Here is a 12650-nt window from a genome sequence, read left to right on the forward strand (position 1 = left end):
CTATTCCTCACATCGCAAATTTTATGTTTTCCAAGAATTTTGTTTTATGCCACGTTTTTTTATTTCCTTGGTAACTTTCCTACTGACGTGTAACCAGTTAGGTATTTTGCAGACTAAAGCCAGGTTAGTAATAATTGTTATCCAATGTGTTCATATTAATTTTCACCGAGAATCGTAATGCATCCGTTATTGCACGTATGAGATCAATTTAATTTTATTTATTATCATTCGAACATCGGTCAAGCCTTAACAATAAAATTTATTCAATACACCTGCTTTGAGAACATCTCAGATACAATTAATAATATACCTACCTATCTACCTTCAATAAAAATATAATTCGTTTGTGTTTTTTTTTATTATGATGCCCGACGATTCTTGAACCTACAGCGTCTGGATACTTTCCAATGTAGGGTACCCTAATTATTAAAAACGAATTTGTTCGAAAGAGGTAAAAAAAAATTTCATTGATTTAAAATGATTTTTTTTAATTCACCGGTAAGCATTTTTGATCCGAAGAGTAACCTAAATAAAAAAGGTCCTTATGATATCTCAAATAATTATATTACATTATCAAACAGCAAAATGACAGCACGTACAATTTCTTGGACTTCGTTTTTATAATTCGGTGACAAAAAAGATGGCAACACTGCGGCATATTGTCATTTCACGACTGCCAAATTGTGTTCTGTCCCGATAATACTGAACTTATTCTCACTTCAAACACGAAAAATGGACGTAAAAAGCGAAATATGTGACCTCGAATCTTATATAAAAGATAATATTTATTGCTCGAATGTGAAAAATACAAGCAAACCAGACGCCAACACCAATATAAAGCTAGAGAATGCTGACGAACCCACGTGCATTTTTGAGGTTTGTTTTTGCATATTGGTACCTAAATTATTAATAATAAAATTGTAGTATGTATGTAGACGTTAGTTCGCTTTTCTTGTAGGTATATTTCATCACCATTTCAAAGCAAACAAATGAAATCAGATGGTTCGATTTGACAGATATTTTACGAGGATAACTATTCCGATATTCGGATTCCGATAACTAATCATCAGTTTTGCCAGTACCTATCTTAAATGTAATTCAATAATACTTACTTTGTCTCTAAAACAGCAACACATTGACTGAAATGTCAACTTGAGATAAGTACCATGAAATTCTAGCCTGCTATAGCCCGTCGTCTACAAGGAAACAAATTTAATTTTCGAAATCATTTATTTTAAATGTATAAAATATAAACAATTCTTCATGGCACCCAACGATGGCAGAGAGGCTTACGCGCTTCGCCCTTTCTCATTTCAAATTGAACTATAAAAAAATCTTAAATCAAATCAATATTAACTATCAGTGTTATTAAAAAAAAAATACATTCCTGTTATTCATCTGCTGTCAAAGTCAGACTAGTCCTTCACACAAAAACCGGTGGTAATATCGATTTCCATAAAATATGTAGCATTGATCTTCGTAGAAGGTGTGTTAATGTTAGTGTATTATTTATCATGTAACTCATCTATCCAAATCAAACCATTCCCTGTGTGAACACGACAGACGCGTCAGTATGTGCACTCTATAGAACAGTGACAGGTCATCCATAGACAACAACGGGAGGGGCTGAAAAAGTAGGACCAGTCGTTGTGAATGTATCGGCTTTCTACTTGAGTCGGCAATGAAACTGGCCAACGACTGATCCTTCGCACACGGCGCTACTGAAACCCACTTACAATAATAATCTTAACCTCAAACTGTCAAACCCATTGTCTTTCCTACTTCATTCTAAGCTTTTTCCGTAATATTTTTACGGGAATATTGTGACAGCATGTAATTATACAGACAAGAGTATTTTTCAACATCTACCACATATTTTAAATTAAAAATCGGTTCGCCCATGTTTATCTTTTGTCGTCTTTACTTGTTTTTGCTTGTTCAGTGCAGTTCAGTACCTACTACCAATTTTGGTGTAGAAAATATAGGCCAGCGCCTTAAGCACTGTACCATGAGAAAGAGCACTTGCATAAATACATAAGCAGTCACCTACATCTTTATTAAAATATGCATAATATCTTGATTTATGATAAACTTGTGGTGTATGCTCTCACACAGGAAATTAGTATTGGAATATCCATTCGGAAAGGCAGAGGCATAGATGCCAACGTGACTCCTTCACTTTCTCGGGTGCTTTCCCTGTGTCCAGACACTCCTCAATATGTTTATTTCTAGTTTTATCTATGTATAATATCTTGGCTACCAGCTATAACTAGTGTCAGGATGCTCATCTACAGGACACATACCGTGCAGAGCTCGAAATGGAGTGGGAAATTTATCGATCGCTCCGGTTTGTTAAATTTACCATTTTGAGTGCTAACATAGTGACGTCCAATGGGGTAGGCAGGTTATGTATCGCGGTAATACATTTTTCACGTAATTTGATTTGCAGCGTTTGTAACGCAGTTGTCGATGCTAAAGTACTCTTAAAAGTCACAAAGTGATTCACACAGACGTCATTGCTGATCAGCGACATAGTAATCCTAAATTACTTGAATTTTTAATTGCGCATAACATCCTCACTTGCAGTTATTACTACTATTAACGTATTTGAGTTTTAAAAACAATCACCTGGTGTCGATCCACTGCTCGATGAAGGCCTCCCCTAGCCCCTACATACTTCTCTTCTCTAGAATCGATTCTACTGTAGTTATCGTATTAAAATAATGATGTTTGAAATTTTATTTTTGTTTTTCAGTGGCCTGAAATTAATCTCGCTAGTCTAAAGTCTGAGACAGATTCTCAACTACAATTAGTGAAAAAAGAATTTATAGAAGACACAAAACATGGAATCAAATATGAAGATTCCTTACCCGGTTGCTCATATTCCGAATGCAAACCAGTTGAACAGGTACGAACGTTTATAATATTAATTAATTTATAACCAAGAGCTACTAAGTATTTGTGAGCAATTATGATTTTTGATACAGTATGTCAGCGATTTCCAAACTGGAGGCGCGGAATGTTGAAAAGGGAGGTGCGAAAAGTATAACACAAATGTAGCAACAGGTTTGCAGTTTAGTAACAGACATCACAAATTTAATCTAATAGTTTAAAAAAAGTCACCTGTGGCGCTACTTTGTTTAGAGACTATTAAATATTTGAAATATGTAGTTGTGCATTGCAATTTGATGTGATATCTATTGTGATGGTTGCTATAGGTACTTAAATGATAACTCCCGTGTATAATTAAGGAAACACTAGAGCACCACACTGCCCTTAACCTCAGCGATAGGTAGATGGGCCCGCCAAAGATTTTGGCCTGGGGGCCCGCTTCAGGATGTAATTAAGTTAAATTTAAATATAATAAAAGTAATCAGTAAAATCTTTTTTTTTGTTTTTTTTCTTTGTTGTATTAAGTAGTACAATTTTGGCTATTTAAAAAGGTGTCTGTATTATTTATTGAAATAAAGGGGGGGAGGCGCCAAGATAAGATTTTTTTAAAAGGGAGGCGTAGTAACATAAAGTTTGGAAACCACTGCAGTATGTTGTTTGTATTATCTCACGTAACTCATCAATTAGAAATATTAGTACTATCGACCGGTGAAGGAAGTTATTGCAAAATATTTTCGCAATCGGACTATTATAAAGAAAAATTACATACTTAAGTACCTACATATAGTTTTCGATGCAAAAGTGCTCTAAAAAGTCACAAAATAATTCACACGGACGTGATTGCTGATCAGCGACTTAATAATCCTAAAATATTTGAAATTTTAATTGTGCATAACATCCTCACGAGCAATTATAACTACTAGTAGCGTATTTGAGTTTCAACACTAATGAGTAGGTACCTAGGGTGTACTGTCAGCAGTGACGTCCCGTGGTGATAGGCAGATTGAGCGTCGCTTCGGGGTGGCAGTCACACGAAGGGCGGCAAATCGAGGAGATTCATTGTGTATATAGAAATAACCGTACGTTAGTAAGTAAAACGGAAAATTTCCATTAAAAAAAATCTACTCACTGGTTGGACAATTACTATAAAAGTTTTAATATTACTATAATTTTTGTCGAGCTCGTGATTTCTAGTTTACTTCCGTTGTCCTTGGACGTCACGTCTTTAGTGAACAGCAATGACACGTGCAGATTTGCGAATTATATTTGAATTAGGTATAGGTATATAGGTAGTAAGTACGTACTTACTTAATTTTGTGTAAAATGTTTACCAGCCACTCACTAGTTTTGGAAGTTGTCAGGTGTATTTTTAAATGTATCTGAAACCGTAGACTCGCAATATAGTCTATTGAAGCAGAGATTGCATTTAAAATAAATTTAGTGGTATATATATCGTGTTAGAAATGTATCCATCCAACACATTTCTTAGATATTGGAGTCATGAAAGGATGATAAAAATACTCTGTAACAAAAATGTGGCGGCATTTTGTCTAGGGACGTCACTGACTGTCAGACAGTCGACAGTGCCTAACATTTTAAACTGGTTTATGGCATATGGCCATCGTGGCTGTTTTTGACGAAGCGCATTCTTGACGTCCGGTTTTGGGCTACGAGCCCTGCTGGCCGTATATCACAATAACACGAACAATGTTGTTTTTCAAAACATCAATTACTTATCTATGGCAATCAACGTATGCGAGCAATGTCACATATTCACACAGGAAATATTCCATATTTGTTAAATCGCACGACTTTGGAGGCAAATTGACAGGTTCATATCATGAAATAAACTTATTGCCAATTTTGATTTCAATCAGTCGGTGGTTGTAGCCATTGTATGACACGTAGTTTCATACTACAGATAGGTACCACATCTTGTCCGTATTTACGCCAACCATATTTGCAACAGCAACAATGATCTCTATTGACCGTAACGCGAGCTCCGGTCTCATTTTTTCATAAATAAGGTTAGATGATTCGACCAACATGTAAACCACACAAGTCGGTGCATTCTTTTGATGTAATGAAGTCTGTAAAGTCACTTCTAGATTGTACTACATATGCGACAATTTTGTTTCTTAACACACCCGTTTAGCCCAAAATGAACGTCATAGCTTAAGGCTATACCTCAGTTGAGGCATGGTCTAAAAATATCGTGGCTAGGCGATGCGCGGATTGCGGGTCGCGGGTGCAAATGACGAATGCCGACCAAAATATAATTTGTCATGTAAATCCAACAGCGTCCATTTAATGTTCTGTTTATTATTCTATTGGTAGCAGGCTTATTCTTTAAGCACTACGGTGCATGGTTGCAGCATCAGTCCCGTGCGGCTCCGTCTCGGGACGGAATGAGCACTTACAATTACTTCTTTCAGACACATTTAAAGCATCATAGAAAGCGGCCGTGCATATATGACGGGTGGTGGTGGGAACTTATTTATGTTCTATTAGTAATAATAATAATAATATATCATTGACATGTTTTCTTTTTAAAGTAAATGGGTAACGTTTTTAGTCATCTTTACTTGATTTAAGAATTAATACTCCCGTCGCCATCACGAAACAAATTGACGTATTGACACTTCAACGTTCGCTCTCAGACTGCCAGCGAGTCCAAAACTTCGTCGAGCCTATAGTTGAAAATTATTTTCCTTTTCACTGAAGTATCGCCTTAAGTAAAAGTTGTTTTTTTATTTGGAATCGCTGTTGGATCGTCACTATATCCATAATTTGTCGGTCTAAATACTGTTCATAAATATCAAAAAATATCCGCAGTATCACAGTTCGGTTTGACAGGTAACCCTTCCGTAAGTTCGATATAAGCAACAAAATAAAATTGTGAAATCTTGAAAACTGAAAGGTATTTCATCCGAATCAAGTCAGACGTCATGAAATTGGCGATTTAATGTAATACCTGCATGTCTTCTGTAACAATTTAATAATATATACCAACTTTAACGAGTGTAGTTATATGCAGTGGTTAAAAATTCATCTCTAAAGTAAGATATATATACTTGGTTCATTTCTCCTTGGCAGCGTGTATTTTTAGTGTGGATAAGTGATTGCACCCCTCACCCTACTCTGTCATAGACTAAACAAACAAAAGATTATGGAAAACTAATGTTCAAATGACAATTCCTTATAAAACTAGCAATAATTTATAGGCGAAACGGGGATGTGCCGCAACAGTGGGCAAGCCAAACGTTATTAACTTATTTATAAAATATAATTATTGATATTTAGTAATAATATTCGAAATTTGCGAAATTGAAACCAACCTCAAAAGTTTCCACTGGGTATAGTAATTTTGTGTTTCGCTACCAAATAACTGCTCCCGCACCATTCTTCATTTCCTTCAATATGGAGTAGTGACGTATTATAGTGAGTGTTCTATTAAATCATGTGGAAATTCGGAGTATTGCTATTTAAATATTGTTTATAGTCCTAGGTTCTAATCAATTTAAGTATTTCGTGACCTTGGTTTCGTCTTTTAGCGTGGCAGGCACTATGTACACTTCAACGACACACTAAAAGATAATATTGTTAGTTACCACACGAAAATTACGATATAATTGTTCTCTAAAATGGTGCAAAACTGCGTCACCGTACCTTCGTAATTCTGGTGATCATAAATTATTATTATCAATAAATATTAGAAATAGATATTGCACAGTTACAGAGTAAACCTATCCTACTCAAATCAGTCAAAGTAATTGAATTATAACTTAATTAATTGAATTAAAAAATATGGACCCATTCGGACTATAATAGGTTACCACATACTACATAATATGTATGAAGAATTTTACCACAATACTATCAGAGTCAGTTAGTTATATGCATTTGCTTTTGAATTTTTTATGTAGGTGTATTTTTTACCTACTAATGGATCATTCCGTCACAATATTTATATTATAATATAATACCAAGATAGGTACTATTATCATTTCTTAAAGTCATTTTACTCATACTTCGTTCTTTAATAACGTCTAAAGATGCTGAAATGGTTTTTCTAGGTTTCTACCAAAGGCATTTTCACGAGGCATCACGTTACAGAGAGAAGTCAACAATCTTCATCTGTTGGAATCCAAGAGAAAACGATACAGTATTCAGAAGTGACGATAGATGTACAAAATCTTAAACAAGAAATGTCAGAACTAAATTCTCCGAAGGAACTTCGACTTATTCTGAGAAGAGTAATGCATTTCTCACGTAATTTCATTTGCAGTATTTGCAAAGCAGTTTTTAGTTGCAAAAGTTCTCTGAAAAGTCATATGATGGTTCACCCAGAAATGAAAGTTGATCATTGTCAAGACACTGTATTATCGCAACTTAGTAATCTCAAACCACATGAAAAGGCAAAAACAGGTGAAAAACTTTATAAATGCAATGTGTGCTCATATAGATTCTCGCAGCTTAATCATCTTAAAACGCATAAAATGACACATACTGGTGAAAAACCTTATAAATGCAATGTGTGTTCATTTAGTTCTTCGCATCTTACTTCTCTAAGACAACATAAAATGACACATACTGGCGAAAAACCTTATAAATGCAATGTGTGCCCATATAGATCCTCGCGGCTTAATCATCTAAAAAGACATAACATGACACATACTGGTGAAAAACCTTATAAATGCAATGTGTGCTCATACAGATCCTCGCAGCTTATTACTCTAAAAAAACATAAAATGGCTCATAGTGGTGAAAAACCTTTTAAATGCAATGTGTGCCCATATAGATCTTCGCGTCTTACTACTCTTAAAGGACATAAAAGGAAACATACCGGCGAAAAACCTTATAAATGCAATGTGTGCTCATATAGATTCTCGCAGCTTCATAATCTTAAATCACATAAAATGATACATACTGGTGAAAAACCTTATAAATGCAATGTGTGTTCATTTAGTTTTTCGCATCTTAGTTCTTTTAAACAACATAAAATGACACATAGTGGTGAAAAACCTTATAAATGCGATGTGTGCTCATATAGATGCACGAGACTTTATTATCTTAAAATACATAAAATGAAACATACTGGTGAAAAACCTTATAAATGCAATGAATGTGCATATAGATGCTCACGACTTAGTAGTCTTAAAATACATAAGATAACACATTCTGGTAAAAAACCTTACAAATGCAATGTGTGTACATATAAAAGCTCACGACTTGGAAATCTTAAGTCACATAAAATGACACATACTGGTGAAAAACCTTATATATGCAATGTTTGCTCATATAGTTGCACGACACCCAGTCAGCTTAAATCACATAAAATGACACACACTGGTGAAAAACCTTATAAATGCAATGTGTGTTCATATAGATGCAGACGACTTAATAGTCTTAAAAAACATGAAATGAGACATGTTGGTGAATAACCTTTTCAATGTAATAATAATACTGCTTATACTTTTCGCATGATTGAATACTATTTTTAAAAGTGACCTTCTATTGTATCCTAAGCATAAAATGTTCAACCCATATGTGCTACTAACGCCCACATATGTACCTGAAACATGAACTCAATGTAATAAAAAATATAAATATACATAATTTAGAATTGCGCCATGTGGTATGGGAATGTGCATGTTAGAAACAATGGTTAAAGTTCACAAAAAACCAATTGATAAATAAGCAGACAAAAGTACGCGATATCATAGAGGTCGCTAAGCAGATGAAATAGTAGGGTTAAACATGTCTCTTATCGAGTGGACAGCCGCTAAACTAATGCTGGACCCAAGGAGCGGAGCATTTAACACCCACAGGGACGTCCAACAACCCGCTGGATAGAAGAAACCTTAAAATGCACGTAGCTGCAAAGAACTAGGGACCGAAAAGGGTGGGAGGGAGCTTGGACTTTGAGAATAAATGTTTGCGACGGATACTGGGTTTGCGGTGGATGAGTAACGAGGAGATAAGAGAACGAACCGAGCCTTAAAAGGCGCCGTTAGACCCGGTTCAGTCACGTGTTGCGGATACCAGGAGAGAACTTCAACTTAGCTTGCCTGTTCTTCAAGCTAAATAGATTCCGGATTCGTGGAAGGCCGCTAAATATAACATATTTATAGAGTGTACGCGGAAGACCTACGGGATGTCGGTATAACTTGGAATGATGCAAGAAGACTTGCGAGCGACATGTATTCTTGAAGCGCAGTGTAGTGTCCAGCTAACAAGGGGAAGGGGAAAAAAATAATGGAATTATGATATGAATTACATATAGGTATATCATATTATTGAAAATAAAATTTAGGTGGTGGTACTCAGTGATTCTTTATTTTTGAAGATAGAGGGCTTCGAGCTGCTCAGTAGGGAACAGATCTGGTCTGTATCTATCCAAGTATTATAGAGTATAAGTTGTAATAATTATTGTTACATTAAGTGTTATGTTTCAACAGCACCATCTAAGCTGTGACAAATATTAGAATGAGATAGTCAGTTCAGACGGCTAACTTATTGTAATTGTGTTAATATTTCAATACTTTCCTGCCCTAGTTAGCTGCCGTAAAGGCCGAAAGCAGTCTTGTGTATAGAATAGATGCGCTGATAGGCTTGGACACAAGGAAACGGTTCCGATCCAGAATAATTAATCATGGCTGCGACCACGTAGATAATTATTGACAATACATAAATTGAGTACCTACCTACATTAAATTTGAAATTCCACGGCAACAGGTCTGGTCTGTCGATCGTCAGTAAAAAAAGGAGACGTCCTCCTTTTGAAGCACGCTTCTAGTTATATGTATCTTGTCTTTTGAACTTTTAATCCTTATGGTGGGGCGGAGATCGCGAACTTTAGTGATTTTACCTAGCACTTGGGGCGAATGGCGGCGGCTTCTCCATTAAAGGAGGTAGGTGTGGGCAATCTGGAATGGCTAGTGGCCTCTCGAAACCTTCATATTTGGTGTCATCAGGATATATATATTAGCCATATACATAATATACATTGGTTGGCTCAAATTGATCACATTCTATTATTTTTATGTAAGTACTGAAAATTGGGGTTACTTTACTCCACTTTTCGCCAATGTCTCTTATTTCATTGTCATAAAAATGATCTAAAGGTTTTTTTTATGTTTCATTTATTTCATTCGATTAAAGCATATTTATAAATGATTTGTTTTAATTCATTAAACATTTAATTTGTAAATTGCTATAATATTATTATGCTTAATAGTGCTATACATACAAATAAACATAGTAAATATTTTATAATTTTTATGTGTAAACTATTTAGTGTTTAAAATTAAGTCATATATAAATAAATAACTTTTATAAAATTTTATAACAAACTATTTTACAAAATAAAGGATAATTAGAAATTATATAAACAGTAAATGACATTTATAGAATAATGTTATAAACCAAGTTTTATTAAAAAAAATACCATTAGAAATTATATAAATAATCTTTCTATAAATAAAATAAAATATAGACATAGTATAATGTTATATAAGTGTATAAAATAAAATATGGACCGTATTACAACTTTTATAAGTTTATAAAATTATATAAACAAGTTTATATAAATAATTTAGGATAATGTTTAATGAACTTCTATAAACTGAATACCTACTGACTATATACAATTTATATACCTACTAAAAAGTAAACTCTCGTGACCTTGAACATAAAACACCGTGACCTTGATCACGGAATATTGTGATATAATGAAACAATAAAAATATTATTAACGTGTAAGGTGCTTAGTTCCAAAATAAAGGACCTGTATGATCAAAAATATCAGAGCTAATCAGACTAGGCTGACTGGCTGTAAGACTGTGGGAGATAAAAAATTCGGAGTTAACATATTAGAGTAATCCTAATCCGTCTACATAGCGCTTGCGGCGTCCAGTCAATGAGCTGCACCATTTATGGGTCTCTTTTCGAAATCAAGCTGCTATATAGGTATCTCCCTGATTATTAATGTTGTGTTCTCAGTTGCCGTGGAAGTTGAAATTTAATGTAGGTAGGTACTCAATGTATGTATTGTCAATAATTACCTACGTGGTCGCAGCCATGGATAATTATTCTGGATCGGAACCGTTTCCTTGTGTCAAGCCTATCAGCTCATCTATTTTATACACAAGACTGCTTTCGACCTTTGCGGCAGCTAACTAGGACAGAAAAGTATTGAAATATTAACACAATTACAATAAGTTAGCCGTCTGAACTGTCAAAACTATCTCACTCTAAAATTTATCACAGCCAAGAGGGTGCTGTTGAAACATAACACTTAATGTAACAATAATTATTACAATTAACTTATTGTAATTGTTACAATAAGTGAAAATACTTGGATACTTTCCTACCCTAGATAGCGGCCGAAAGCAGTCTTTTGTATAGAATAGATGCGCTGGTACCATTAGCGAGGGCTGCAAGTCTAGTCAATGCGCTCTCCAAAGACGCAGACATTTCCGGTGACGTGCAATATATTTTGTATTCGAAATTTTATTTTTCTGTATAAAAATACACTACCTACTTATGTTTTATTATTAATATTATAATGTATATTATATTCTTTTGTGGGGGTAATATTTGTTATAAACTAAATCTTATATTGTGAACGTCTTGAATATAGTTTGGTATGTCCACAATGTCTTGTTTTCTTAAATAAATAAATAAATGTCTTTGTTTCCCAAAAAGGGGCATCCATTTGACAACACAGTGGTTAAAGCATTCGACCGTGAATACTTTGAATCAGCTTCCACCAAGGAAAATATGAATAATTATATTATATAGGTAGGGACTTTAGGAAGCTTTATAGATTAAGTGATGTCCCGTGGGTTAGGCAAGTCATGTGATGCTTAGGGGCGGCGAATTATTAATGGCAGCAAATGTGGGAAAGAATACCTACGAATATTATAACTTTTGAGAGTAGTGACAGGTTAAAATTTAATGTATTTTATTTACAAAATATAATAAGTAGGGTATTAATGATTCAACGACATTTTATGACTGTGGTTCCTCCCCGAACATGTAGTGTTATTGCCTACTTAGATATGAAGCAATACGGATGCCACATCTAAATGTTACCCACCGAATTGTTTTAAATTCGCGCATGCGCAAAAACTATTCCAATACTTAGTATTGGTGACGCTTTTAGCAGTTGACTTTTTAATCTGAAGGTGATGGTAGATTACGGATCTAGAAGGAGGGGGGGGGGGGGTTAACATGAGAATACCGGGCACTGACCTTTTGATGTTGAGGGCTAGCGCAAACTGGAACCGGTTCGGTATTCACGCACTGGTAAACGGATGATACACATTGATGGATGACATATGATGTTTATGAATGATGATGATATGCTGTATGATTGACGGACACGACGTGTTTTCAAACCGTAACAGACTGCGATGCGGCTTGTAGGTGGCGACGGTAAAGTTATAACAAACTTGCTCACGTCTGCTTGCTGCATATCAAGTGAGCTAACTGCCTTATTTGCCATCAGTCTTATTATGACTCGTTATTGCTGATCGTCTGGTCTTGTGACAATGATAAATAAGAGGATTCGGGTAGGTTGGCACTAAAGATGAGTGCTACCACAATTGAGCATAACAAAGTAGCTATTTTAGTAACAAATTATTATCAATTAGTCCTCACCAAAAAAAAATCCATTGACAATATTCTTTTATTTCAATTCACTGTTAATTCACATACCTACTTAACATTTTATATTATATACTAAGTTATAA

The 12650-nt window shown here is 34.8% G+C and overlaps 1 protein-coding gene across 1 annotated transcript; it reads left to right on the forward strand.

The window, feature by feature from the left end:
- The first annotated feature begins 654 nt into the window (after positions 1–654).
- On the forward strand, positions 655–9210 carry LOC147074192 (uncharacterized). Its single transcript, XM_085943808.1, has 3 exons — positions 655–876; positions 2756–2908; positions 6969–9210. The coding sequence occupies exons 1-3, from the start codon at positions 733–735 to the stop codon at positions 8334–8336; spliced, it is 1665 nt and encodes a 554-aa protein (XP_085799934.1). The 5' UTR covers positions 655–732; the 3' UTR covers positions 8337–9210.
- The last annotated feature ends 3440 nt before the right edge of the window (positions 9211–12650 follow it).

This window comes from Rhyacophila brunnea, unplaced genomic scaffold (assembly GCF_057557595.1).
Source record: "Rhyacophila brunnea isolate RB1 unplaced genomic scaffold, BYU_Rbru_1.0 scaffold_16, whole genome shotgun sequence".
Lineage (NCBI taxonomy): Eukaryota > Metazoa > Arthropoda > Insecta > Trichoptera > Rhyacophilidae > Rhyacophila > Rhyacophila brunnea.

Excerpts from the sequence above, each read along its gene's own strand:
- LOC147074192 (XM_085943808.1), top strand. The coding sequence starts at position 733 with ATGGACGTAAAAAGCGAAATATGTGACCTCGAATCTTATATAAAAGAT. Across the intron at positions 877-2,755 it reads AACCCACGTGCATTTTTGAG|TGGCCTGAAATTAATCTCGC; the intron begins GTTTGTTTTTGC and ends TTTGTTTTTCAG. Across the intron at positions 2,909-6,968 it reads AATGCAAACCAGTTGAACAG|GTTTCTACCAAAGGCATTTT; the intron begins GTACGAACGTTT and ends TGGTTTTTCTAG.